This window comes from Colius striatus, chromosome 25 (genome assembly GCF_028858725.1).
Source record: "Colius striatus isolate bColStr4 chromosome 25, bColStr4.1.hap1, whole genome shotgun sequence".
NCBI classification, from domain to species: Eukaryota; Metazoa; Chordata; class Aves; order Coliiformes; family Coliidae; genus Colius; species Colius striatus.
Genome location: NC_084783.1, coordinates 2,105,632 through 2,133,567, shown reverse-complemented (window position 1 = coordinate 2,133,567; position 27,936 = coordinate 2,105,632). Strand labels below are relative to the sequence as shown.

At 56.4% G+C, this 27,936-nt stretch overlaps 2 protein-coding genes across 5 annotated transcripts; both read left to right on the top strand.

Annotated features, from left to right (window-relative positions):
• The first annotated feature begins 862 nt into the window (after positions 1–862).
• MIER2 (MIER family member 2) lies at positions 863–17,281 on the top strand. Of its 4 annotated transcripts, none has more exons than XM_062015057.1 (13): positions 863–906; positions 5,176–5,263; positions 5,981–6,132; positions 7,048–7,173; positions 7,867–7,990; positions 8,675–8,784; positions 9,425–9,494; positions 10,280–10,431; positions 11,460–11,541; positions 11,639–11,733; positions 12,495–12,622; positions 13,590–13,726; positions 14,474–17,281. In XM_062015057.1, exons 1-13 carry the CDS (start codon positions 898–900, stop codon positions 14,950–14,952), a joined length of 1,752 nt encoding a protein of 583 aa, XP_061871041.1. In that variant the 5' UTR covers positions 863–897; the 3' UTR covers positions 14,953–17,281. The 4 variants fall into 4 exon arrangements, with proteins under 4 accessions (XP_061871041.1, XP_061871040.1, XP_061871042.1 ...); XM_062015056.1 differs by having other exon boundaries at positions 6,988–7,173; positions 12,495–12,598; XM_062015058.1 differs by having other exon boundaries at positions 6,988–7,173; positions 14,585–17,281.
• Positions 17,282–20,965: 3,684 nt separating this feature from the next.
• On the top strand, positions 20,966–26,602 carry PLPP2 (phospholipid phosphatase 2). Its single transcript, XM_062015049.1, has 6 exons — positions 20,966–21,130; positions 23,524–23,675; positions 23,809–24,086; positions 24,269–24,326; positions 25,240–25,416; positions 25,503–26,602. The coding sequence occupies exons 1-6, from the start codon at positions 21,079–21,081 to the stop codon at positions 25,638–25,640; spliced, it is 855 nt and encodes a 284-aa protein (XP_061871033.1). The 5' UTR covers positions 20,966–21,078; the 3' UTR covers positions 25,641–26,602.
• The last annotated feature ends 1,334 nt before the right edge of the window (positions 26,603–27,936 follow it).

Genomic DNA, 27,936 nt, shown 5'->3' with positions numbered 1-27,936 from the left:
CCTGACCCCCAGCTCCCTGCAGCCTCCTGGCAGGGAGTGTCAGAGAGTGCTCCTGGCTCCCCTCAGCCTCCTCTTCTCCAGCCTCAACACCCCCATTCCCTCAGCCCCTCCCCAGCCCCTTGTGCTCCAGCCCCTTCCCCAGCTCTGTGCCCGGCTCTGGCCACGCTGCAGCCCCTCAGTGTCCCTGTGGCAGTGAGTGAGGGGCCCAGCACTGAGCCCAGCCCTGGAGCTGCAGCCTCCCCAGGGCTCAGCACAGGGGACAATCCCTGCCCTGCTCCTGCTGCCACCCCAGTGCTGATCCCAGCCAGGCTGCCCTTGGCCTTCTCACCTCCACAGGCGCATCCTCGGTGCTGTCGGCTGTACCCGGGCAGGGCCCCAGCAGCCACGGTCACAGCCGGGTCTGGTTATTGACTTGGGCTCTGTGGGCACTGGGGTCCGCCTGGCCCTTCACAGCAGCGGCCTCGATGGGGTATGATGGGGGTTTTAACGCTCTGACCGAGGGTTTTGGGGTCTGAACTTGGGCCTGACCGCGGGGTTTATGATCTGAACGGGGGTTTCACACCGTGACCGAGGGTTTTAGCGCCTGACCGCGGGTTTGGGCTCTCGGGGAGCGCACCCGCCCGAGCAGCTGGTGGCAGCCGCCTCCCTTCCCCGTCACCAGCGGCACACGGCGTATCCCCGCGAGGTGCAGCGGCCGCCCCGCCGCCGAACGCGCCGCCGCCGCCCGCAGCGGCCTCCCCAGGCCCCGCCGCCCCCTGACCCGCTCCCGCCCCGCCGCCGTCCCGCCCTCACGGCGCCGCAGCCAATCAGCGGCCGCCGCCGCATCCGGGGCATCAGCGCCCCCCCCCCCCGCGCCCGGCCGCCTCAGCGCCCGCCCGCCGCCGCTCGCGCTCGGCCATGGCGGAGGTGAGTGAGTCGCCGCCGCTGCCGGGCTCGCGTCGGGCCTCGGGGCCTCCCGCTCAGCCCTCGGCTCCGTGGGGACGCCGGGCCCGTCGCTTCTCTCCTCCGCCGCCGGGTCGCGATAGCCTGGGGCTGGGGTGGATGGGGTGAGGGGAGCCGGGGCCCCGGGCGGCCGGCGGCGTGAGGCCCCGGGGAGACGGGCGTCAGGGAGGGAGCCGGCGGGATACCGGGGGGCAGCGGCCGAGCCCGGGCAGCGGGACCGGCCCAGCCCTCCGCTCCTCTCCCGCCGGCGGCCGGAGGAGGCGGCAGCGGGGCTGCCCGCGGCCGAGGGCCCGTGGCCGGCCCTGAGGGAGAGACGGCCCCGGGAGAAGCCCTTAAAGGGGCTTTGGGTCGAGGCACGTTCCCGGAGCGGCTGAGGCGAGGGAGCGGGAGCGTGGGGCGTGGAGAAGGCTGTGGGGAAGGCTGCGAGGTAGCAGAGAGCCCGAGGCTTTAGCACGTTGGGGTCAGAGGGGTGTGGAGCTGCTGGAAGGGGGCTCACAAAGGCTGGCAGGGCCTGTGCAATGGGGGAACACCGAGGTCGGGGGCTTGTGAATGGCAGAGGGCTGAGAAAGGCAACAGGGATGGGGAGAATCCCACTGCCAGAGGGGCTTGTGCTCTGGGGTCAGCCCTGTAGCCTCTCCCATTGCAAATGGTGTGTTTGTCTTCGTGCATCGTGCTGCAACATCACTGCTCTGACTCCACCACCCTTATGGCCAGCGGTGCCCATCCCTATCGTGCCTTGAAACATCCCTGTCCTGTTGTGATGGTTGTTGTGGCACATCCACACTGCATTTCCAATCTGAGATCCTTGTGGTGACCACCATATGGGGAAAGGACACTGGGAAGACATCAAGATAGCTGGCTGCTCCATGGCAGGATCTCAGAACACCAGCAGCTGAGAGAGCTTCGACAACAAGGCTTCACTTTGGGGGTATCTCAGCGTTTTTCCTGAGGAAGGTGCTGTCTGACCTGTTTGTCCCATCCAGAATGGTTTGGTCTTTGTTGGCACCTTGGGTGGAATACCAAAGGTTCTGCATATGTCTGTGCCAAGGTGTTACTTTGGCGTGGTGTTGGGCTGAAATGTTCCTTTGGAGAGCTGCATCACGTTGCTGTTGTGCACACAGGTCTTGGGGAGATCCAGGAGTCAGCACTGAGGTTGAAACTGTGGACACTGATGTTTCCAAGCAGTGCAGAAGGTGGCCAGTGTGTCTTGTCATCTGTTCATTTCTCTTGCTCTTTCAGGTCTGTAGCTTACAAGGATGAATGTGTTTCCATCCATACCACTTCCCTCTGGCTACAGAGGATCCATAGCAAGTAGTGTGGCCAAGGCAAGGGAACATGGGACACTTCTCTTGCTGAGTCTGAAATCCATGTTACACTAGCTCAGAAAACCACATTAGTTATTAAAGTGGCATCACTGGAAAAGAAACCCATCTCTGTCTTTCCTCCCTTTCTTGCAAGAGTGATTTCAGCCTGAAGGGTTTTCCTTTGGTAGTTCTCTGGACAATGTGCCTTGCACTGGAAAGCAGCTTTGGCCATGCAAAAACAGCTCAGGCTCTTCCTCTGCTTGTGTTCTCTGAAACATGGCTGTTGTTTTGTTCCATGGACTCAAACACTTGAGTCCAGAATTAAGGAGGGAGTGCTGGAGCCATACAGAAGTAAAAAAACATGAGTGAGTGACATCTGTGGAACTTTGAAGAGAGGAAAGCTATTCTCATGCCTGAGGAGCAGAGACTAGTGGAAGGAAAGCAGCTGCTGGGAAACTTAAAGCAAGATCAAGGGAATTGAATGTCCCTCTTGTTTTTTTCAATGGCCCATGGATGTTGGAGGCATTTTCCAGCATTATGCTGCCCTCCTAAGATAAATGGCCTTCACCACTGTGACCTGTTGTGGTGAGCAAGACTGTCACCAGCAACAGGAGCATCTAGACCTTGGCCAAGAACCCTCCATGAGCTGGAGATAACCCCGTAGTGCCTCTGTGTTGCTGTTGCCTCTCTGACACGTGTAACACTGTTGCATCTCCTGTCTGCTGTGTGCCATTTGCATCTGAAGTATCAGACTGCAGCTCACATCACCTTCAAAGAAAGTAACTCACATGGGAATCAGTGAGTCCAGAACCTTCTCTGTGGCATCATTGCCAGACTTAAGCCAGACCTGCCTTTCTCCCCTGCTACCTTGACTCCTGCTTCCGTGGCCTTGTGGATTGGCAAATCATCTGAGGGAATCCTTCAGGCTCATACCTGTTTAAATTTGGGTGTGGAAAGGGCTGTTTGCTTTGTGTGTCACTTGTTTCTTCTTTTCTCAGCCCCAAACACAGCATTGCTGGTTATTGTGTGGTGACTTCAGCTCGCAGCAGTTCCCCTCTTGCTCTAGCGCTGCGTTACTGCTTCGAGGACACCAACTCAGGCTGAATTGTCACCCTGTTGCACTGACTGTTGCTCTTCATTTCAGCACTTCACTAATATAAAATCTCCCTGTTGCTGAAACATTCTTGACATCTTTGTGCCAGCCCATCCACTGTGAACACTTCCAGTCTTTGTTTTCAGAAGCCTTTGCATGCAGCTCCTTATTGATCCCCGTGTGAAGGAGGCACAGTCGATAACATCCATCATTGTCTCAGGAAGGAGGGTTCTGCACATGGCTCCAGACTAGAGGGGAGTAAGTGTAGACCACACTGTTATCCTTGTGGTGAAACTGGGGAGTGTTTGCTTGGAAGAGGATTTATCCAAAGAGGGTTTTGTGCTTGGTCCCATTCCAGCAAAGCCCAGTGAAGGGCATTGGCACATTCCCAAGTTATGTTGCCATTTCCTGCTGTGACCATCCTCAAAACAGAGGCTGTGGGAATCCTTCCTGTCTTCTCCTTTCATTATACCATCAACTCCTCCCCTTTCTTAGGGCCTGCAGTCACTGGGCTCTGTCTGCAGCCAAAGTGGTCTCCAGTGGGCTTGTGTTGCTGCCAATAATCAGGCACTGGGGATGTTGAATTAGCACACAGCATTGGACTAGAGGCATCCTCTTTTCATTGGTCTTGGTGTTAGAGGAAGGAGCAAGAATTCCATGGCTGCCTCACAGATCCTTTCCCTCCATCCCTCTCATTCCTTCTCTTGTGAGAGAAGTCTTCTACTGCCTTCCAGGCCAACCCTTATTGTAGCAGCAATTGTACCCAGAGAACAGCTGCCTCTCTGGTCCTTGTGGAGTCAGCAATCTGTGTGTTAACACCTGAAGGCACTAACTCAGAACCCAAAGTCTGAGGTGGCTTTCATTGGTATGTGCCTTGCTCTGTTGTTAGAGGAGGGATTGTGATGTGAAGCTGTACTATGTATTCCTAAATGAAGTTGCAAGAGTCTTGTACTGAAGCTTTGCAGATGTCCTGGCTCCAGCTGACTTAGTGGTGCACAGCTGAGGTTATTAATGGCTGAGGATCATAAAAAGATGTCATTGGTGACTGGGGGGACTGACACTGTGATTTTCTTCTGCAGTCAGATGCTCTCAGTCACCCAAAGGCATTGGTTAATTACCTGCTTGCTCCCTACCTAGGCTGAACTTGATGAGCAGCATTTCCATGTCCAGCAGCCCAAGGAGCAGCAGATGTTCTGGGTTGTTTTCCAGGCCTCAGCCCATACTGCTGCCTGAACTTCTGACCGAGCACTGACTGCCAGAAAGCAGGTGCCTGACCTCGGTGTCTGTCTCATCCTTTCCCACCTCACCTGTGCCACAGTCCTTTGCTGCCTGCTTAGCTCTAAATTTCTTTGCTCACCTCTCTGAGCCAGCTGGATGTGGTGAGGTATTAAGGGAGAAGCCAGTGTGTTGGGGCTGACAGCTTCTGATTGCATCTCCAAAGAGTGGGGCACTTCCTAACAACGCTGTGTTCAAACAAGCATGGTGTGTTTGTTTAGAATAATGCCTTAGGGTCAGAGTCCTCCTTTTAACTGAAGATGTAAGCCATAAAAATCTGAGGTCTTTATAATAATTGGTGGAGTGCTGAAGGTAAAATAGATAAGATGGAGACAGGGCCTGAGGTGATGACTCCAGAGGAGAGGAGCCTTGCAGGAGCTGTTAAGTTCACTTGAGCTCTTTTGGTTTTTGCACCCTAAATGTGCTGCCCTGTGTGGTTTTTGTTAACTTTTGCTTTGACATGAGATGAACTGCATTTGCTTGGTGGGGGTGAAGTGGCTGGAGAGTGTCATGCTTTTAAGAAGAGATGTCTCAGACTTTGTTCCTTCTCTTTTCTCGAAGGCCTCGGTCGGCAGGCAGAGCCCCAGGGTGGTGCCGTACCCAGCCCGCAGTCTATGTCCTGGAGAGCCTGGCCTTCAGACTGCAGCAGGTAGCCACAATTTAAGCATTCAAAGCTCCTCTGACCAGCTTGTCTGTTCCCTTCTCCACCCAATGACTGTTGGTTCATTCTCATGCCATTTGACAGAGGAGGAAAGTCTTAAAGATGCCAAAGCTCCTACAAGTGTCTGTTTTGCCCATTCTTGCAATGAGGAGTAATTACCTTAAAAATGCCTCAGGTGAAAGAAAGGCTGCAGTGTACACTCACATGCTCTGACAGGAGTGAATCACTCAATCATTTGAGTTGGAAAAGTTCTTTGAGCTCCTGGAGTCCAAGCCCACCACTAACCCCTGGCCCTCAGCACCTCAGCTCCAGGGCTTTGGGATCCCTCCAGGGCTGGGCACTCCCCCAGCTCCCTGGGCAGCCTGGCACAGGGGCTGACACCCCTCTCAGGGAAACAGTTCTGCCTCAGCTCCAATCTCAATCTCCCCTGGGGCAACTCCAGCCCCTTTCCTCCAGTCAGGAGAGACACAAACACTGAGAAAACCTTCAGATTCATCTTTCAGTTGGTTGTGGGACTTGACTGTGCAGTTCAGTGCTCACAGAGTGACCTCTCTCACTTGTGTTCCCCAGCTCCCCTCACTCCTTTCTACCAAATCTGGCTTACCATGGCTGCACACACACAAGAAGGGATTGTCCCAAGTTTTAATGCATCTGAATGTTTGGTCTGGGATGGTGGTAGCATCCAGCTTCTTGTAATCCCTGCAGTTGTGTCAATGGGCTCAGCTGATCATCGACTGAACCTAGCAGAGATCCTTTCACAGAATTACGGTGTACGGGAAGAAAGGGAAGAAGATGATGATCCTCAGGAGAAGCAGAAGTCTTTAGAAGAGCTGGAGAAGAGTTTCAGTGCCTCTCAGGTAAAGGCAGCAAGGGAAGGGAAGGGAAATTACCTGCTGCATGTTTTTGGTTGCTTTTACAGTAGTGGTACCAAAGATCTTTGTGAGAAACTCTGACAAGGTGCTGTGTTTAGGTACAAGGCTTGGGTTTGCATTTGGATGGGAAGGAATGGTTTTGACAAGAGGTGACAGCAGTAGATTTTGGAGTGTCCTGTGCCAAGTAGATCACAGAATCTTAAGGGTTGGAAGGGACCTCAAAACATGGTTCAGCTCATCTTGCTGAAGAGCCATCAGTTGTTGATGTGTATTCAGTGTCTGTGACAGTGGAGGAAGCACAGAGATGAGATGATGTGGTCGTCTGGGTCATCCCATGGAGACCCTGGTGAAACACAAAGTGTTTTCTTGGTGACAGAGACCATCTCTTCAGGTTAGGCACAAGACCAAGATAGGGAATTGCTCCTTCCCTTCTTAGAATGGTGTGGGTTGGAAGGGATCTTTAGAGCTCATCCAGTCCAACCCCCCCTTCCAAAGCAGCTCCCACCTACAGCAGGTCACACAGGAACGTGTCCAGGTGGGTTTTGGAGACCTCCAGAGAAGGAGCCTCCACACCCTGCCTGGGCAGCCTGGGCCAGGGCTCCCTCACCCTCAGCTGTGCATTTGACATTAAATAGGTATGTTTTGAAATGCCCTTGACTTTATTGCTCTGGGGTGAAAGTTCCTGGTTTCTCCATACCTTGGAGAAGAACAAGTTCTGATGGGTCTTGATAGACTGTGTAATAGTCTCCTTCATTACACAGTGTTACCTGAGACAGTTCAGAGCCCCCAGAAGAGCAGAGCTGCCTTGACTGCCTCTGCATATCTCTGTGTCCACTACAGCTGGTGTTGTACTCGGTGATTGTTCCATTCCTGATGAAGCTTTGTCCTCCTCTCGCTCAGAGCAGTGAAATGCCATTTGAGGAGCTGCTTGCACTTTATGGCTATGAGGCATCTGATCCCATCTCAGAGCAGGACAGCGAGAGCAATGATATTACTCCAAACCTCCCAGACATGACTCTGGATAAGGTAAGAGCAGCTGGATGCTTGAGTGTGTGCTCTTAACTTGTGCTGGAGGTTACTGTGCTGTCTTGGAGCTTGAGAGAGTCTAGGAGCTCTTTTCAGGTGGGGTTTGGGTAATGCCAGGGGAAGGGGCTTGCCTGGTGCTGATATCCCAGGGAGAACCACCACCTGCAGAAGGTGAGTGTAAAGAGTTTAGAGGAGATCAGAGAAAGTAGAACTGTTTTAAATAGAACACTGTGAAAACTCTTTGTGGAACTTGGGTTACAAGTCCTTGCATGTAGCTGTGGACCTGTGGAGATTCAGGGAAGGCCTGTGTCTTCCCAGGTGAAGCTATGCCTCCTCCTGTCCTTGCTAAAGGCTGTAGAAAGCCTTGGGTTTGCCCCTTTCCTCCTCTTGTAGGATCTTTGAGATACTTCCTGTGAGTGGAGCTCTACAGAAACAGCCACATGCTCATCCTATCCCTCTGGCTTCCATAGGAAGCTGCTCTTGACACTTGCAGAAGTGCTTCTAGGCAAAATGATCTAAGGGTGGTGGGGAGTGTGAGAGAGAACCTGCCTTTGGACAAGCTGTGGGAGAGTGAGGAGATGAGTGGATGCAGCCCCCCTTGGCCAGAGCTGCTTTGCTTTAGGCCTCACCCACCCCTTCATGTTTGCTTTTCATTTAAAAGATATTTTTTTGCTTTCTTGTTGTTGTTAAAAGGAGCAAATAGCGAAGGATTTGCTTTCAGGGGAAGAGGAAGAGGAGACACAATCTTCAGCTGATGATTTGACTCCCTCTGTCACATCCCACGATGCATCAGACCTGTTCCCAGCCCAGCCTGGCTGTAGGTGTCACTAACTTCTAAGTCATTAGTGGTGTTTTTACTTAGATGTGATGGGGATCATAGGGCAAGAGTGGGTTTCTTCTTTATTTTGTCACTTACTTTCTTGACAATGGGTCACAGAATCCCTGAATGCTGGGGTTGGAAGGGACCTGCAGAGCTGCTCCAGCCCCTACTAAAGCAGCTTCCCCTGGCTCAGGGGCACAGGAACGTGTCCAGCTGGGGTTGGAAACCTTCTGAGAAGGAGCCTCCACACCCTCCCTGGGCAGCCTGGGCCAGGGCTCCCTCAGCTCAGCACCAAAGGACTTGCTCCTCCTGTGCCAGGGGCACTGCCTGTGTGCCAGCCTGTGCCTGTTACCCCTTGTCCTGCCACTGGCCACCACACACCAAACACTGGCCCCATCCTCCTGACACCCACCCTGCAGGGATTGATCAGCACTGCTGAGATCCCCCTGAGCTCAGGCTTCTCTTCTCCAGGCTGAACTGCCCTCACTCTCCATCCTGCCCCCAGGATGCATTTATTTGAAAGGAGAGAATTAAAGTGCAGATAAGTTGTCAGCATGGACCACACTGAAAGTAACTTTAGGACAGAAAATGAAGGGAAGGAGAGGGAACACAGACCAACAAAGAAAAAAAAACCACCCTACAAACATTTAATAACTACAAATCTTCTCTTTTCCCACAAAGCCAACAACTTCCTTGCTGATGAAGACAAAGAGCCCTGTTCATCTCCATGTGCTTCCTCCATGGCTGAGGATTCAGAGCAGGATTCCATCCCATCCAACGAGTGTAAGAAGGTAAATGCTCTGAGCCCACTGGGAAGGGGGAGTGTGAGGAAAGTGGAGCAACAATGTGCTGTGATATTTACCCCCCTCCCCCCAAATTGTCTGTCTTTTCTTTTGCTCAGCACTTGGCAGTTTGAGGAAGACTGTCAGGTGTAGGTTAGAAAAGGGTTTTGAATGTGATCTGGAAATCTGTGTCTGAAATTATCTTCTACTTCAGCCATGGAAAATGCTGCTGTTGTGTCTTTGTAACATCAGACTGCAGCCCTATAAAGCTGGAATGCTGTGCAGTATTCCCAGCAGGATTTACTGAGAGGGGGGAACATCATACAAAAGAGAGGAGCAGCCTCCCAGATTCATCCTGGTTGTGAATTAGCAGGAGAGCTTCTGCACTTCTTGATCTGCAGCACTAACTGCTTGCCAGAACATCTTTAATATTAATACTATGTAAATGCCTACAATCCCCAGCCTGGTTGGCAGTAAATTAGTTACCCTATTATCTAATCAAGGTTCCCTAGAAGTAACAGTGACAGTGGGGACTACAGGTGTATCAAGTGGCCTCTTGGTGTCATAGTCCCTCAATCAAGTACAGCTCAGTGCCTGCCTGGAGCATCTTCCACTTTGATTTACCCACTTCTCTGTGGTGATATTTCAGGAGATCATGGTTGGACCTCAGTACCAAGCCACTGTTCCCATCCTCCACTTAAACAGGCATGGGGAAAAAGGTAAGGCAACCTGCTTTGTGTGTCCTGTTGGGATGTAGGGCTGCTGGTCTGGGCTTTCCATGGGGCTCTGATTCACCAGCAATAAAAGGAAACTGATAGCAGATCCTTATGAGGCTCTTTAGTGTCCTGTCTGTAGTGCCTCTGACCTCATTTCAGTGATTCTACAGGGCAAAAGAGTTGATTCCTTTGCTTGTAGAAATGAGTTAGGTACAGAGGGTGCTCATGTTTTTACCTGAGTGGAAAAAACCTGTTTCTGGGCATTTTTTGTTGCAGTCTTTCCTCTTGTTTTCCTCTGCTCTGCATTGTTGTCTGCTGGGTCCTTGAAAGCTGAAAGGGGAAAGAATCATGTAGTGCTGCCATGTGCTTCTGTGTGGGTGGAGCAGCTCCTGGAGGAGCATTACAAGCTCTCACAGGGGAGACAGCCTTGCAGCTGCTTAGTTTTGTGTCTAGGACAGGGAGAAGGTCTTGAGCTTAGGCCAGGGTTGTAGCTTAAAGCTGCCTTCACCTCCCACTCCTTTTATTTACTGTGTGCAGGAAAAGACACCTTAGAACCTAATGGGGTTTTATTTAGTTGCCACAATTAATGAATCAAAGCAAGAATCTTGGAGAATATGGTGACAAAAACCTTGTCAACCAACGAGGCAGCAAGCTCAGCCTCTGCTTAGGGCTCTCAGAGCTACAGAGCATGAAGCTTCTCTGCCTCCAGAATGGGGAGGGGAAATGCAGCACCTTCCCAGAGCTGGTTGTCACATTGGGGTATCAAACAGAGGTTTCCTTTGTGCTAGTCTATGAGAATGAAGATCAGCTGCTTTGGGACCCAAATATACTCCCTGAGAGAGAGGTTGAAGAGTTCCTGTACCGGGCTGTGAAGCGGCGATGGGACGAGCTCTCCAGCAGCAGCCTCCCAGAAGGAGAGATGGTGAAGGACAATGAACAGGTATGTCAGAGGGCTTCTTGCAGCCCACAGATCCTCTGATGGAGCTGGAGCCTGGATGAGAGACCTGACTCTAGTGATCCTCAGCTCCTGCTTGGTGGATAAGTGAGGGTGTGGGAAGGCTGGAAAAGGCTGCAGTGGATAGAACCACAGACTCTGTACAACTTGGTGTTTTTCTACCAACATAGTATCAAATGTTTGTGGAAATCATGTAACTGAGCAAATGGGTGCTGTGGTAACTGTATTCTCCCAGTATCCCAAACTCCCTGAGCCAGAGCTTGCAGCAGGAACATTTTTTGTATCTCTCCTCTGTAACATTGTCTAATTCTTCTTGGAAGCCAGCAGAAGCTCACAGAATCATAGAGTGGTAGGGTTGGAAGGGACACTTAGAGATCATCTGGTCCAAACATTTGGCAAAGAAACTTCAGAGCAGTCATGTTTTCCTCTTAAGCCAGGAGGTTAGATCCTGACAGCAGATCTGCAGGAACACAGAGGCTGCTGGTTGAACTGAATCTTTTCAGCCACAGGGTTTGTTAACAGCTAGAAAAGCTGTCCAGCAGAAAAGGACCAGGGTGGGAGACAGGGGGTCAGTCAAGTAACAAGTGACAGGACAAGAGGGAATGGGCTGGAGTTGCCCCAGGGGAGGTTGAGGCTGGAGCTGAGGCAGAACTGTTTCCCTGAGAGGGGTGTCAGCCCCTGTGCCAGGCTGCCCAGGGAGCTGGGGCAGTGCCCAGCCCTGGAGGGATCCCAAAGCCCTGGAGCTGAGGTGCTGAGGGCTGTGGGTCAGTGCTGGGCTGGGTGAGGGCAGGGCTGGGACTGCAGCAGCTTCAAGGGCTTTGCCAACCCACATGATTCTGTGCTTCTCACCCAGTGCCTTGATGAGTGGAATCACTCACGTTGATGGTCAAGCTGGGCTTAATGGCAAAGAGGCTCCTGTGAAAAAAGGGTTTTAATAGACTCAAGTGAGTCATCAGCAGGTTGGTCTGTGGCAGTGGCTCAGGTGCTGTCAGTAATGTTCTTCTCTTTGCCAGGCTTTGTATGAGCTGGTGAAATGCAACTTCAATGCAGAAGAGGCCCTGCGGAGGTTACGGTTCAATGTGAAGGTTATCAGAGGTGAGCTCTGTTTGGGTTCTACCCCAAACATCAAGGCACATGTAACTCTCTCTAGCTTCTCTCCATCTCCTCCAATTCCTCTTTCTTCCTTCTCTAGATGAGCTTTGTGCCTGGAGTGAGGAAGAATGTAGGAATTTTGAACATGGCTTCAGAGTCCATGGGAAAAACTTTCATCTTATCCAAGCAAACAAGGTAAGGATGCTCAGCCCTGCACCCTGCTAAGACCAAGGGAAGGAGACAAGTGCCTTTGCACCAGAGGTATGTTTTGAGCCTCTGCTAATGCAGGAAGTTCAGGACTGCTGAGTTCCAATCCCAAGGCTTTGTGTTGACTCATGCTATAGCAGGTGATGGGCTGTTCACTGCCCTGCTCTGCCTTATTTTCCAGGTGGGAGAAGTCACAAACAACACTGACCTGCATGAGTGATGTCAGTTAATTACTGATTAGCCCTTTCTGGAGTCTCAAAAGTTCTTTCCAAACTCTCAGCCCTTGCAGTACTTCTGTGAATGAGTGAGTTGAGCATGTGGATGTTTTGTAAAGTCCCCTGGGGTCCTCTAGAATGAAAGCTGCTGCTGTTGTAGGGAGAGCTGGGCCCCGGGACATAATGCTGCTGTGCTGGGAGTTGGCAGAACCAGAGAGTCCAGTTCTACCACTGATTAATTGTGGGCATGTTGATGCTGGCCAGTCAATATGGATACAGGTTTGCTCTCTTGATGTCATGTGCAAGGAAAAAGTGACCCCACACGGCTCTGCAGCAACACTTGTGCACTCTGGGGGAATTCTCTGTCTGATTTACCACTTTGGACATCTCATGTGCTTCTGTTCTGCAGCATAAACATTATCCATAGCCAGAGAAATGATCATGCACTTAATTCCCTGTGCTGATTTAAATGAGAGAAGAAACCCTTTCCTCCATTAAAGCATTGAAATCCTGACAGGGATTGTTTCTCCTCAGGTCAGGACCCGTTCAGTGGGAGAGTGTGTGGAGTATTACTACATGTGGAAGAAGTCAGAGCGTTATGACTACTTCACCCAGCAGACTCGTTTAGGAAGGAAGAAGTACGTCCTCCACCCTGGAGCCACGTGCGTGGAATATTCTCACACTCCAATTAGTAACACTGCCCACCCCAGAGCACATTCCTGCTCCCAAAGCACCTCTTGTTTTCCTGTTCCAGAAGCTAGCCTGGGTGGGGTTTTGGAAGGGGGATGGGGGGGGTGTGTTGGGGTGTTTCTCACTGATCAGTGTGGGAAGGGGAAAGCAATGGTTTGCTTGGATGTGAGCTGTCAGGCTGCTTTGGTTTAGGTTAAATGCAGCTACAAGATAAGAGATTCAGGGTTGGTTTGAGGGGAAGGAACTCAGCTCAGTGAGATTTCCAGTTCAGAAATACACCATTTCTGATGGTCTGGAACCTCAACTGATTTCTTTCCCTACTGCCACTCTTTGAGGCAACTTCTTCTCTTTGAGATCTGTGCTAAGGACAGAAACGGCTTTTCAAAAAGCTTGAAACTGAAATGTTTCCAAAGGTCAAAATGAACCAATTCTGAGCATTAGATGAGGTCTCAGTTGTTTTCTTTCCTTCTTTTTAAATTCTGATGCCAGGCAGGAAACACCTGAAGCCTCAAATCCCTACAGGCTGGGAGAAACACTTTCTCCTCCCTGGCTCTCTGCTGGCACAGGAGCATTGGCACAGCCTGCTGTGGTCACTCTGGGAGGCTGGCTGTTCCCTGTGTGGGGAGCATTTAGCCATTGATTTCATTTGGGGGGGGCTGAAGCTCACTGAGAGCTCAGGGACAGAAGAGCCCTTTGGTTGGGAAAGCTGCAGAGCCCATTGTGGTGGTGGTGGGGCTGCTGTGAGCCACGCTGCCATCTCCTCTGTGCAGTGGCTGAACTGAGCTCTGCAGCTCAAGAAGGGATGGATGCTCCTTCTAGTGAGGTCTGTACAGTCCTGTTGCTTTAGTTGTTGTTGGGTTTTAATGCTGGTCATCGTTTTCCCTGCCTGCATCTCTCTGCTTAACAGGTGGTGGCAGTGCTGTCTGTCTTTCCCCACAGGGATTACACTGACAATGACTTGGATGGGGGTGAAGTAGAAAACACCAGTCGTTCCAGGAGCTCCCCACCAATTCCCTCTGCAACTAACTGCCTGGATTCTCACTTCAGTCAAGATCCAATAGCAATAGAGAACACAGGTAACTCCCTTTTCTTCTCTCTGCCATGGGGAGAGCTCATCTCCCTCACTCAACACCACAGACTTTCCTTTGCCTTTCTCCTCTTGCCACCATCCAGCTCCTCTCTTGCACCTTGCCAGCACACTCACTGTGTGTGCTGGCACACTCACTTTGCCCTGTGGCAAATGCCAGCCATGGGCATGTTTTGCTGTGAGCCAGGGAGGCTTGTCTGTCTTTACACTGACCAGTAGTGGCTTCAAAAGAGTTGTTCCTGCTTTAGGCTTGGAAGGGGGATGCCACTCCCAAAGCAAAACAGATTTGCACTGACTTTGGGCTGCTGAGTTTCAGATGCCTCCCAGGCCCTGACAGCCAGGCAGCTCCTCAGGATCAGTCTGTACCTGCTGTGAGAAGACTCACAGGGAGCCCCAAAGGGGTTGATTCCCTCAGGACCCTACTGCAGACCAGGCCTTTGTGTGGGCCACTCCCAGGGGCTGTCAGCATGAGCAGCACTTTGGATTTGGCTTCTCTTGGAGTGTCTCTGTGAGGATTTCCTTGAACTTCCATAGAAACACTGATGCCTCCCATCTGCTGTCTGCCTCCTGCCTTCCTTCAGCATGCTGCTTTAATACAGAACCATTTGTGCCATCAGACACATCCTGTTGGGATGAGGAGGGACTGAGCTCTCTGTATGCCATGGCCTCACTTTTGCTTCCTTTCCCTCTCTGTCTCCCCCTTCTTCTTCCTCCCTCTCCACCCATCTCTGTGCAGAGCCCCTGAGTGTGGAGAGCACAGCCTGCAGCCTGGGCAGCATCAGTGAATCAGGCCAGGGCTATGAGTGCAGCACTCCTTCAGAGACAAACTGCTCCTTTGACCCCACAGAGGAACCATCCTCAGGTGCCACCTCAGCTCCCTGCACACGACACAGTGTCACCCCCTCGGAGCCAGGGCTCTACCCTTCGCCCCCCACGGCACCAGAACTGGCAGAGAAGGAGGAGGAGACGTTGCAGAGCTCTGGTGAGACGATAACCATGGACTTTACTCTCCCTGCAGACGTTAATGAAGGTTTGCCTTTAATTGCTGGCCCTGTGGATTTGGACAGAGCCCCAGAGGCAGTGGTGGCCCCTGCTCAAGTGTCCTTATCGGTCACAGATTTTGGCCTCATTGGCATTGGAGATGTAAATAGCTTTCTGACTGCTCACCAAGCTTGTCCAGCACCTGTGGCTCACTCAGAGCCTTTGTCACAGTGAAGAGTTTTCCAGTCACAAACTCGTCACAGACCCAGCAAGGACTTTGAGCTGACTGAGTGCTAATCCTGGAACTTCCACTGTTCCATGGGGACAGTTTGGAGCTGTCAGTCAGAATCAGTCTTTCCATCCTCCTTGATCCAAGGCTACAGTGAAACCAAACACCTTCCTGCTCCAGTGTGTTCTGACACAATCATGCAAAGCTGGGGCTGACTTAGTGGGGGGGAAAAGTTGAGGGGGGAAGGTCCATCACCCCCTGTTTTGTTGACCATGTGTCACCTCAGGCTGTTCAGAGGCCTTGCCTTGGGACAGGGGGGAATGACCCTTGTCTCCAGTGGGACACTCTGAGTGCAGAGATGCTCTGAGATGTGACACACCAGGGATGTGTCACTGGTACTTTGGGGGCTGGGGTGGTGGATGCAGCCTGGAGGTCTGAGAGCTTAGGAAATCTGCAGGGAGCACAGTCTAATTTGCCTGCAGAGACAGGCATGGCCATGCCAAAGGAAGGTGAGGACTCTTGGCCCTTCACCCACAGGTTGTTGTGACAGAAATCCTTCTCTCTGCTCCCCTGAGCACTCCTGAGCTGGGGATGTGGGGGTGGGACTTGTACATCCTCTGCAGCCTTCAGCCCTCTCACAGCTCTGTGTGGCTCCTGCCTGCTCTGCCACCAGCAGCAGGTGGGATGTGGGCTGCTCCAGCCCTTGGGCACCAGCAGCAGGGCTTGGGAAGGGACAGTGCAGTAAGTGCACTGTGTGCACTGAAGTCCTTCCCTCACCTTCCCTTGCAGTGTTGGGCTGTGGAGAACTTAACCTGAGAGTAAAGGTTGTCTCTAAAGCCAGAGTGATGGTGGCCCTGGGGCAGTGCAGTGCTGCTGCTTCTCTTACTGGTGGTGAATGACTTGATCCTTTCTGACTGCTGCAGTGCAGGGGGGGGGAAATACAGGTGCAAAAATCCTTCCCAGCCTGTTCACTTTGTCAGCTGTGGGAGGAAGAGGTTGCAAGTCTCAAGACAGCAGTCCCATGCAGGAGAACACACCAGTCCCTGGCCATCCCAGCCCCTTTCTGCATCACAGAGTGTGTGCTCTGGTGTCTGAGAAGAGATTAGGCCTCTACTGCCCTTAGCAGTGTTCAAGGAGGTGACAAGGGTGGCTCTGTGGGGCAGGAAGGTGGCCAGATCCTCTGCAGGGAGCCACAGTGGCTCTGTGGCCGTGCAGGAGCCTGGAGCTGCTTCATGTCCTGCCTGTGTTCCAGGTCTGGCCTTTACCACTGGTTTATATCCACATATTCTCCTTCCTCTTTTTATTTCCCCCCACCCTAGACAGGGAGTGCTGGCTGCTGACTTGCTGGGCAAGGCTCTGACACAGATGTTCCCTTCCTCCAGCCATTTGCTGCATTTGGGTTGAGGTTTCTTTGCCTGTTTCAGTAGAGGCTGTGGGGTGTGATCCTGCAGTTGCTTCTGCTCACCATGGAGCTGGAAGAGAACTAAAACCATTAGTCCACATCCTCCTTCTTAACCCAGCCCTGGGAAATTGTGCTCAGCACTACAGGGAGAGTGTGGAGACAACAGCAGGCAGCTTCATGGGATGACAGGATCACTCATTTCCAAGCCTCAAGCTCCTTTTGCCTGGATTGAAGAGCTCCAGACACACACAGCTCCCTTCAGCAGGCATCACTCTGGCACCCCAGGTGTGGGGAGTGGAGCTTCTCCCCTCCATTCCAGCTGCTCCCACTTGCTGGAAAGGGAAAACACATCCAAGAAAGCTCCATAGTGGAACTGCCCAGGCTGGGATTCCCCTGTTCTGGGGGACAGGGGACACTCCTTGGCTGCCAGGAGAAGAGGGGCCAAGGGGAGAGCACAGGCAGCCCTCCCAGGGAGGGTCAGGCCTTGGCAGCTCCTCTCCAGCACCCAAGAACATTCTTTAGTTTTCCTGAAACCACACTTTCTTTTCCTGTTTGGTTTGTTTTCAAGGCCTAATGAAAGGAGAGAGAGAGAAGAGAGGCTGGGGGAAGCAGAAACCTCTCTTATTTATGTTCTTCAGTGTTGTTTACAGATGGGCATGGGGGTCTCTCAACAGGAGAGCAGAGCTTTTACCACCTAAGGGACAGGGGTAGAAAGGGCTGGGCCAGGGAAGGGAGTCACTTGGGGAGGTTTGGGGGGGTCTTTATTTTGTTGGGGTTTTCTTTTTCCTTCTTACAAAGCACATTCACTTTGAGCCACTCCCAATGCTGGACTCTTTTCCCCCTTCCCCTCCCAAGCCCTACACTGTGAAGTGACACTGCCTTGAGGACCCCTTGCCCTTATTTATTTAATTAAAGACCTAATTTGAAAGTCAGCCAGAGCCTGTTGTGGTGTGGGAGCCTCAGATCCCAGAATGGTGAGAGATGGAAGGGCCCTGCAGAGCTGCTCCAGCCCCAGCCCCTGCTCCAGCAGCTTCCCCTGGCTCAGGGGCACAGGAACGTGTCCAGCTGGGGTTGGAAACCTCCTGAGCAGGAGCCTCCACACCCTCCCTGGGCAGCCTGGGCCAGGGCTCCCTCACCTCAGCACCAAAGGACTTGCTCCTCCTGTGCCAGGGGCACTGCCTGTGTGCCAGCCTGTGCCTGGTACCCCTTGTCCTGCCACTGGCCACCACACACCAAACACTGGCCCCATCCTCCTGACACCCACCCTGCAGGGATTGATCAGCACTGCTGAGATCCCCCTGAGCTCAGGCTTCTCTTCTCCAGTTGAACAGCCCCAGGGCTGCAGCCTTTCCTCCTCACACACATGTTCCATCCCCTCAGCACCTTGCTGTCCCTGCACTGGCCTCTCTCCAGCAGTTCCCTGTCTCTCTGCAACTGGGGAGCCCAGAACTGGCCACAGGACTCCAGCTGAGGCCTCCCCAGTAATGAATGACAGGAAAAGAGGAAAGGGGCTGCAGTTGCCCCAGGGGAGGTTGAGGTTGGAGCTGAGGCAGAGCTCTTTCCCTGAGAGGGGTGTCAGCCCTGTGCCAGGCTGCCCAGGGAGCTGGGGGAGTGCCCAGCCCTGGAGGGATCCCAAAGCCCTGGAGCTGAGGTGCTGAGGGCTGTGGGTCAGTGCTGGGCTGGGCAGGGTGAGAGGAGGACTGGGGCTGCAGCAGCTTCCAGGGCTTTGCCATCCCAAATGAGTCTGGGACTCAAAGCCTGGCTTCCTTGGCTGGGTTTCCTCTCCTGGTGCTGTGTGTGGAGGGCAGGGAGCTGTTCATTGCTCCTGCAGGTGCCTCTGAAGCCCTGGCAGCTTTGGCAGAGCCTGGGGCAGTGGGAGGGGGGGATTCCATCCGTGCCTCGCTGCCTTCAGCCAGAAATAACATCCTGGAGCAGAAAGCAGTGTTCCTGCTGCAGCTGTGGTGTGTTTCCACAAGAAGGCTCATTCCTCCCCCACAGAGCCCCTGTGTTTGGGCAGAAACTCCTTCCATTCCCTCCTCCATCTCTTGCCTTCTATCCCAGAGCCTTGAGGGGGCAGAAAACAGGAGAGAAAACATCTCCCCTGCTCACAGCTGGAAAATGCCACCCAGAAAAGCAACAACCCCTTGCTCTGCCTTTCTGCTGGCAGCCCGGCTGGGAGCAGGAGGGGCCGTGAGGCAGCACAGCGGGGCTGCTGTGGGGCTGGGGAGAGCAGAGCTGGGGGGGAATCCTGCCCATGCAACCCCCCAGCTCCTGCCAGCAGAGCCTGGGTATGGTGGCAAGCACCACATGAGGGATGGGAGCCACGGGAAGCCGTGGGCTGGGATCATTGTCCCTTTTCTGGTCACTGCCTCCCAAATGCGGCCCCGACGAGCTCGGGCGGCGGCTCCGGGCGGGAGCGCGGCCGCTGCACCGCGGAGCTTCGACGGCAGAGGGGGCCGGAGCCCCGCGCCGGGGACTCGCCCGTGCCCGAGGGGACCCTTTAACACCCTCCCCCGGGGCGAAACCGCCTGGCCGCGGGGCTGAGGAGGTTCCAGCGCTCGGGGGCACCCGGCTCAGCCCTCCGGCTCGTGGGAGCCCCTCCCCGTCCTCCCTGCCGGCAGCCCCGCTGCGAGAGGCCGGGGGCAGCGATGTGGGCACGAGAGAGAGGGGAGGGTCCTGGCCGTCCCCCCGGAGCGGAGCATCAGCAGATCCCTCCCCTCCTTCCCCTGCGATGGGGACCCAGCAGATTCCCCCTTTCCCCTCCGATGGAGACCCAGCAGATCCCTCCTTTCCCCTCCGATGGGGATCCAGCAGATCCCCCCTTTCCCCTGGATCCCCCCTTTCCCCTGCGATGGGGACCCAGCGCTCACCCCGGGGCTGGGAGGGGCCCGGCTCGGGTTGGACTCCCCGGGAAGCCCAAGTGAAGCCGGGGAAATGCACCGAGCCGGAGCCGCCAGACCTTCCCCCAGCTCCTCCCCCCCGCCGGCAGCCGGGGCTGCAGCAGCCTCTCCCCCGGTTCCACAAGGCCCTTTGCTGGCCCGGGCTTGCTGCCAAGCAGGAGGAGGCTGAGCCTGCGCCCAGCACCGTGCGGGCTGAGCAAACAGCACGGGCCAAGCTGAGAGCAGAGGCTGCTCCGTGTCCCTGTGACATCCCCGAGCACTGGGCTGACCTGAGAGCAGCCATCCCAGGCCCTTCACTGGGTAGCTCCTGACACCCTGGCACCATCCAGCAGCCACAGCACCTCATGGGGCAAAGTCCTGCTGGGCAGGGGAGCAGCTGCCTTGCCTCACTCCCCTCTGTGCTGCTCCAGCACTGAGCTGCACACCAGCAGCACGGATCAGTGTGATCCCACCAGGCTGGATCCTGCCCTCGCTGAGCCCCAGGCTGCCATACCTATGCCCCCAGCCATTAGCTCAGAGTGGCTGAGGGGTTGTGACCAGAAGGGAGATTTATCAGCAGTGAGAGAAGCTGGATTAAACCCTCAATCTCCTCCACCACACACTCTGGGCATCCCACCAGGCTTCTCCTGCTCCAGCAGCCCCTCAACTCTCCTGTCTTGGGACTTTCACCCACCCAGCACCGTTTCAAGGCAGCACATGCAGGGCAGATCCTGCTCCAGCAGCTGTGCCAGGGCCCTGTGGCACTGACAGGCAGGAGGGAGGTCACACAGGGGCAGATTGGGAGTAGAAGGAAAGCTGGTAAGTGGTTCTGCCCCTTCTTTTCAATCCCAGAACAACCCAAGAGTGTTTCCAGTCCTGTTGGCTTCCCACAGCAGCCTTGACATTCTCCCCAGGCCACTCACACTGCACTTAACTAAACCAGCCCAGTAACCATCATTTGGGTGGTTTCTGGATTATTTATGTTCCTTTCAGTTTCTGAACCAAGAGTCAGGCTTGGAGCAAACAGGACTCACTGCAGGGCCCTGGGCTTGAACCTTTGCCCCCAGCCCTGCTCTGGGTGCCACCAGCTTGGCACGGGTGGCACTGAGGAGCCTGTCCTGCTCCCACAACATCTGAGGTACTGGGAAATACTTTGCCCCGCCTCTGGGTGGTTAAATCACGGCTTAAAACAAATACACTCCTCATCCCGTGTTTCAATCCAGCTGCTTTGCTCCCTGCCAACCTCTCTGTTGCATCCAAAGGCTCAGCAGGGGGGGAACCTTCCTCCCCCCCTAACAATGGGCATCGCGACTGAGTCAGCCCCGGAGCTGCTCTGCAGCCAACGCATTGCTGTGGTCGCCTTCTTCCACTCCCGGATTTTTATCCCCCCCTCTTCCCCCGGCCTTTCCATCCTTCAGGAGCGAGGCTCGAAGCTGGCAGAGCCACGCTCCCTCGGGCGGCCTCACTCCCTTCCTTCTCCCCCTTCCCCGAGCCGGGGCGGAGCGAGGGGCCGGAGGGCTGCGGGGACTCTGGGAAGGGGTGCGGGGATGTGCTGGCGAGCCAGGGGACTCCCGGCTCGAGCCGCCCCCGCTATGGTTATACACGGAAAACCCACCGCCTCCGCCTCACCCCGCACCTGCCCGGCCCCGCGCCCCACGGGCCGCCCCACGGGCCGCCCCCCGCCCGCTCCCGCCCCGCCCCGGCCCGCGGGCGGGGGCAACGGCTGCCGGAGCCGCCCCGCTCCGCCCCGCCCCGGCCCGGCCGCCCGGACTTTACCTCCCAGCTGAGGCCGCGTTGTTCCGGGCCATGTGAGCCGCGGGTCGGGCCGCGGGGCCGCCACCGGCAGCGGGATGGAGCGCAGAAAGGTTTTCGTGGTGCTCGACGTGCTCTGCTTGGCGGTCGGTGAGGGCTCGGGACCGGCGCGGTCGCGGTACCCTCGGAGCGTTCCCCCCCCGCGCCCCCGGTGGTGGCTGTGCCGGGGGTCTGCGGGCCGTACCGGGGGGTCTGCGGGCGGTGCCGGGGGGTCTGCGGGCGGTGCCGGGGGGTCTGCGGGCCGTACCGGGGGGTCTGCGGGCCGTACCGGGGGGTCTGCGGGCGGTGCCGGGGGGTCTGCGGGCGGTGCCGGGGGGTCTGCGGGCGGTGCCGGGGGGTCTGCGGGCGGTGCCGAGGGGTCTGCGGGCGGTATCGAGGGGTCTGCGGGCCGTACCGGGGGGTCTGCGGGCCGTACCGGGGGTCTGCGGGCGGTACCGGGGGTCTGGGGTCTCCCCGGGCCAGCCCGTTGCAGGTACCGCGGAGCCGGGTGCGGGGCTGCCCGCGAAGCACCTGCCCGGCCCCTGTCCCGGGGCTCTGAGCCTCGGCGGGGCCGCAGCGGGGCTGCGAGGGCTCCTGCCCCGTCGGGGCTCCCAGCTCCCGGGGTTACCCCGCTGCGTTGCCCGGGCGCCTCGCGAGGGGTTGGGGTGGGGGGTCCCGGGACGCGCTGAGAGGGAGCCGGGGGACACCGGGGCGAGTCCAGCGGCCTCTCCCGGGGGCCGGCGTCGGTGCCAGGCCGGAGGCTGCCGGCGGAGACACGGAGGGACGGACGGTTCCCGCTGCCGCCGCCACCCTGGCTGCCTGCCCGCCGGCCGGGCTCCGCGGGCGGCACGATGGGGCCGGGGGCTCCGGGGCTGGGGGGGTTCGGGGTTCCCTTTCCCGGGAGCATCCCCACGCCGAGCCCCCGGTGCGAGCAAACGCCCCTTTCTAAAACTGACGCTGCAAGCACGTAATTAAGCCGGACTAAAAATAAAGGCCCAGGTCGTAACTTCAGGCTGACTGTCCCGGGCCAGGAGCTGCGTTCCTGGGTCCTGAGCGTCGGGGAGGGAGGGAGGGAGGGGGAGGGCAGGTTCCTGCCTGTGCCTGGCTCTTGTTTCTCTCCCGTGTGCCAGTGCCTTTTGTTTTTAGAGGAGCTTTTTTTGGGGAGGATGAAATTATCCAGAAAGAATAACCGGTGTCTAATTTGAGCTGCGAATGAACGTTGGAGGTGTGGGCAGAGGCTGCTGCAGCCTCCCCTTCCCCACGCTGCAGGAAGGGTGTTGGGGGGATGTCCCAGCCCCTGGCAGCTCTGCCCACCGCTGCCTGTGCCAGGGGGGTGACGGGGTTTGCGATGGCTTTGCCCCCGCTGGCTTGGTGGGTCCGGGAGCGGAGGGACCCCCCCGGGCCGAGGAGGGGGTGGCGGGCGGGGACAAAGGTGCTCGTTCCCGGGAGACGGTGGAACAAGGGGAGGAGGAAACCACCGGGAAAGGCGGGACCGGGAGAGGAGCCTGGGCTTAAGGTAGACTGTGGGCTGGGCTGGGGGGGACTGAGCTCTCCTTGGAGTCCCTTTCCTTGGAGGGAAGCCCCCCCCGGGGCCGCCTGTGCCCCCCGTGCTGATGCCTCCAGCTCTTTGCTCTGCTGGAGAATGTATCCCCTGGGCAGGGGGGGAGCAGCTGCAGGGGCAGAGGGTCCCTTCCAGGGGGGGATTTGGTGTTGCCCCCTGTGCAGGGTGAAGATATTTCCCCCCACCCAGCCCTCTCTCCAGCTCCTTCTAATCTCAGGACCATCTTGGTCCAGGGTTGAGCTCTGAGATGCCTGTGGCCAGGGTTGGGGCATGCTGGGTGGAAAAGCCTCCTCCTTGCCTCTGGACTGACTCAGCCTGTCACAGCATCTCTCCAGAGCTCTGCCAGGAGCTGGAAAAGCAGGAGGCTGGCAGGAGGAAAGGCTGCAGGAGGGGGAGAGTGGAAAGCCAAGTGCAGTGGGGTCCAACTGAGCCTGGGCTGCATCACACACCAGCATCTCCAGGCACTGTCTCTCTTAGAGCTGGTGTGAGGGTCCTGCTGGGACCATCTGGGGCTCAGGGCCCCTTCCCTGCTGGAAAACAGGTTTGCAGGATTAATGCTCATTAATGCCAATGAGCTCCATCTTCCTAGGCCAAAAGAGCCTGGGGAGTGTGAGGAGAGGGGGGAAGATCAGCCCTGCTCTCTTGTACCAAGCTTTGTGAGTGCTGTGGCTGGGGAGGCTCTGCAGGTGCCCAGCCATGGCTGTCTCCTGTGGTATCTGGGTGCTGCAGGCAGCTGTGAGTGTTGATAGGGCTCTATCAGCATCGGGGCCAACGTGTGCTGGTGGCTGCAAGTCTCCTGCCCTGAGTGCTGGTGGCTCAGGACTTTGTCCTCAGAAGAGATCCCTCCCCAGCAGTAGGGAGCAGAGACCCAGGGGGTGAGGGATGGAGAGACTGTGTGGGACTTGGTGGGTGTCTCCAGTCCTCACCTTCTCCTGCCTTGCAGCATCTCTGCCCTTCATCATCCTGACACTGGTGAACTCTCCCTACAAACGGGGCTTCTACTGCAACGACGACTCCATCCGCTACCCCTACAAGGCTGACACCATCACCCATGGCCTCATGGCTGGGGTCACCATCACCTGCACTGTTGTCATTGTAAGGAATGGGGCTTGTTCCCTGCAGGGAGAGACACTGGGGGCTGCTCTGCCACAGACCCAAGAGCCAGAGCATCCCCTACCTCTGGTGCTGGGGAGCTCTTTGATAACCCCTCACCCCTTGGTCTCTGCAGATCTCATCAGGAGAGGCCTACCTGGTCTACACAGAGCGCCTCTACTCCAAATCTGAGTTCAACAACTACCTGGCTGCCCTCTACAAGGTGGTGGGGACCTTCCTTTTTGGGGGGGCCATCAGCCAGTCCCTGACTGACCTGGCCAAATACATGATCGGCCGCCTCCGGCCGAACTTCCTGGCTGTCTGCAACCCTGACTGGTCCAAGGTGAATTGTTCCCTCTATGTGCAGCTGGATAATGTCTGCCAGGGGGAGAGCAGGAATGTCACCGAGTCCAGGTGAGCTGTGAGGCCCCAGGATGTGTCCCTCCACCTGCCTGGCAGTGCCAGGCTCCCGTGCTCTGGTGGAAGGTGCCCATGTGGGTACCTGCACTCTTCTGCTGCAGGGTGGGGGTTTGCAGGAGGGTATCTGGGCTCTAGGGGCTCTTCTCATGGTTTGCCTCATCTCCTTTGCCCCACAGACTGTCCTTCTATTCAGGACACTCCTCCTTTGGGATGTACTGTATGATGTTCCTGGCGGTAAGTGTCCTGCTGGGTGGGTTCCATCTCCCCAGGTGGAGCAGTACCCCAAGCACCCTGCACTGGGTGGGTGCATAGACCTGCTTGAGGGCAGGAAGGCTTTTTCAGAGGTCCCTGGCCAGGCTGGAGCCATGGGCTGAGAGCAGTTGTATGAGGCTGAACAAGGGCAAGGGCGGGTCCTGCTCTTGGGTCACCCCAAGCCCAGGCAGCTCCAGGCTGGGGCAGAGGGGCTGGGAAGGTGCTGGGGGGAAAGGGCCGGGGGGGGGGGGGTTGGTGCCAGTGGCTGAACAGGAGCCATCAGCGTGCCCAGGGGAGCAAGAAGGCCAGGGGCATCCTGGCTGGGCTCAGCAGTGGGGTGGCAGCAGGAGCAGGGCAGGGATTGTCCCCTGTGCTGGGCCCTGAGGAGGCTGCAGCTCCAGGGCTGTGTCAGTGCTGGGCCCCTCACTCACTGCCACAGGGACACTGAGGGGCTGCAGCGTGGCCAGAGCCGGGCACAGAGCTGGGGAAGGGGCTGGAGCACAAGGGGCTGGGGAGGGGCTGAGGGAATGGGGGTGTTGAGCCTGGAGAAGAGGAGGCTGAGGGGAGACAGCAGCACTCTCTGACACTCCCTGACAGGAGGCTGCAGGGAGCTGGGGGTTGGTCTCTCCAATAATGAATGACAGGACAAGAGGAAAGGGGCTGCAGCTGCCCCAGGGGAGGTTGAGGCTGGAGCTGAGGCAGAACTGTTTCCCTGAGAGGGGTGTCAGCCCCTGTGCCAGGCTGCCCAGGGAGCTGGGGCAGTGCCCAGCCCTGGAGGGATCCCAAAGCCCTGGAGCTGAGGTGCTGAGGCTGTGGCTCAGTGCTGGGCAGCTGGAGAGCTTGGTCTTTCCCAACCCAAACAATCCTGTGCTTGCTCTCCCCTGTCCCTGCCCAGCTGTACGTTCAGGCCAGGCTGGTGGGGAAATGGGCTCGGCTCCTGCGTCCCACCATCCAATTCCTGCTCATCGCTTTCGCCATCTACGTCGGCTACACCCGAGTGTCCGACTACAAACACCACTGGAGCGATGTGCTGGCTGGGCTGCTCCAAGGGGCTCTCATTGCCATCCTCATTGTGAGTAGCCCTTCCTGAGCCTCTGCTGGGGCTGCAGCTCAAGCTCTCAGAGGCTCCCCCCAAACCCACTTCTTGCTCTCCCCCAGGTTCGTTACGTCTCCGACTTCTTCAAGCAGCGGCCGCCTCGGCAGTGTGATGAGAAGGACCCTGAGCGCAAACCCAGCCTCCCCCTCACCATGAACGACCCTGAGCACAATCACTACAGCTACAGGGGCACTCCCTGAGCCTCCCCCACAGACTGCAGACCTCCCTGTGCCCCACACTGCTCCTGGCACAGGAGGATGGGAATGGCTCCTCTGGTTTAACTGTTGGCTCTGGCGCCTCTGGCTGCTGCAGGTACCCACGGTGCCACTGGCTCCCTGTGCCAGCCCTGCCTGGGTGTTTGCTGGTGCCCTGCCTGTGGGAAGGGGATGTCCTCAGTCTCCTGTGCATCTGAGTCATGCTCTGAGGCTGCCATCCCAGCCCTCTGTGTGAAGGGAGGGGAAGGTGGCACGTGGGGGTGGATTTCTCAGCTGGCAAAGTGCAGCAAGCCAAGAGCAAACTCCTTGGGAAGGCTGAGGCTGAGTGTGTGTGTGTGTGTGTGTCTGTCTGTCTTATCCCTGTCAAATTATCCAGCCTTAGGAGTACAAATCCTCACAAGCACAGGGGGAGGAGGGCAGCTGCTGGGCTAGCAATACCTTCTTGCAAAGGATTAAAGCAATCCAGAGCTCTTCTCTGTTCCCTCATTACCTTTACCATCAGGCCTGGCCACCAGCAAGGGTGAGGGGAAGGTGCATGGGAAGGTTTTTATCCTCCAGTAGTGTCTGATACTGCAGTGCTGGAAGTGAGGGCTTGTTGCACCCTTCCTGCTTCCCTCCTGGCTTGAAAGGGAAAGCTGGAGCCTTTCTGTCTTCTGCAGCTTCAGCTGATGCTTTAGGAGGGTCCTGAGCAGGGGGATTGGGGCTGGGAGGTTGGGGAAGGGGAGAAGCTTTCTGTGGTAAAGGAAAATAAGTGGGGATGTGGAGCTGGATACAGGACTCTGAACACCCCAGGAAGGTGGGAGATGGGCCATGGAGCAGCCCCAGTGCTGCCACACAGCTGCCTCTGGCCCTGGAGCACTGTGGCCTCTCCTGAAGCTCCAAATCAACCCTGTTGTGCTGTGTTTCTTGTAGAAATGTGTTTTGTAAATGAGATCATCCTGAAAGAATGTCTGTGTCAGGCCTGTTCTCTTGCTCCATGGATGCTCCCAGCCTTGGAATGGATGGGTTTCACTCTTTAGGGTTTCCTTTTCCAAGGGGGAAAAAGGGATCTTGTAGCTTTTTGCTGGCAGGGGGGTTTGCTGGGGGTGCTGGCAGGGGGGTTTGCTGGGGGTGCTGGCAGGGGGGGTTTGCTGGGGATGCTGGCAGGGGGGTTTGCTGGGGATGCTGGCAGGGGGGGTTTGCTGGGGATGCTGGCAGGGGGGGTTTGCTGGGGATGCTGGCAGGGGGGGTTTGCTGGGGATGCTGGCAGGGGGGTTTGCTGGGGGTGCTGGCAGGGGGGTTTGCTGGGGGTGCTGGCAGGGAGGTTTGCTGGGGGTGCTGGCAGGGGGGTTTGCTGGGGGTGCTGGCAGGGGGGGTTTGCTGGGGATGCTGGCAGGGGGGGTTTGCTGGGGGTGCTGGCAGAGCTGCTGAGCTCCTCTGCTGCTGGTGCAGGGAAAGCTGGGCTCACTAGTTCCTGTGAAACACCTTCAGGAGGGTTATTCTTTAGCCAGCTGGTCCTGTGAGAAATGATGGCTCTGAGCCCCATCCTGGCCCTGCCTTCCCCCTGACCCCAGCAGCCTCCTGGGCTCCTCAGCCCTGCAGAGCTGTGGAGGGGGGGGAAGGGAAAGGCAGGGAGAGGCTCTTGGAAAAAGTGACGTTTGGTGCCTGCAGCTCTTGGCTGCTCCTCCAGGCAGGATGGGGAAAGGGCCTTGGCAGAGCTGCCCCAGGTCCCTCCTGCTGTGCTGGGGACAGGCAGCAGCCCTGGGGTTGGGGAGCTGGAGGGAGCATGGGGCTGTTGCTAGAGTGGGGAGCAAATTGGGAGCACTGGGAGGCAACTGGGCCAGGCTGAAGGGTCAGTTGAGGCTGTGTTTGCTCCATCACCTCACCCAGAGTGTCAGCAACAGTTGACAAACAACAGAGCTAGAGAGCAGCTAAAGCCAGGGGAAGGGTACAGAGGCTAATGACAAGTTGAAAGCAAAGACAGATCATAGAATGGTGGGGTTGGAAGGGCCCTGCAGAGCTCCTCCAGCTCAAGCAGGTTCCCTTCACTCAGGGGGCACAGGAATGTGTCCAGGTGGGGTTGGAAACCTCCTGAGAAGGAGCCTCCACACCCTCCCTGGGCAGCCTGGGCCAGGGCTCCCTCAGCTCAGCACCAAAGGACTTGCTCCTTCCTAAATAAAACAAGATAAAATAAGACATCAAGCAGCTGAGGCATCACCTGCTCAAGCTGAGGAGTTCCCTGCCAGAAGAAACAGAAACTCTGAGCAGTGGTGATGGATTCAAACCCAGCCTTGGGGGAAGG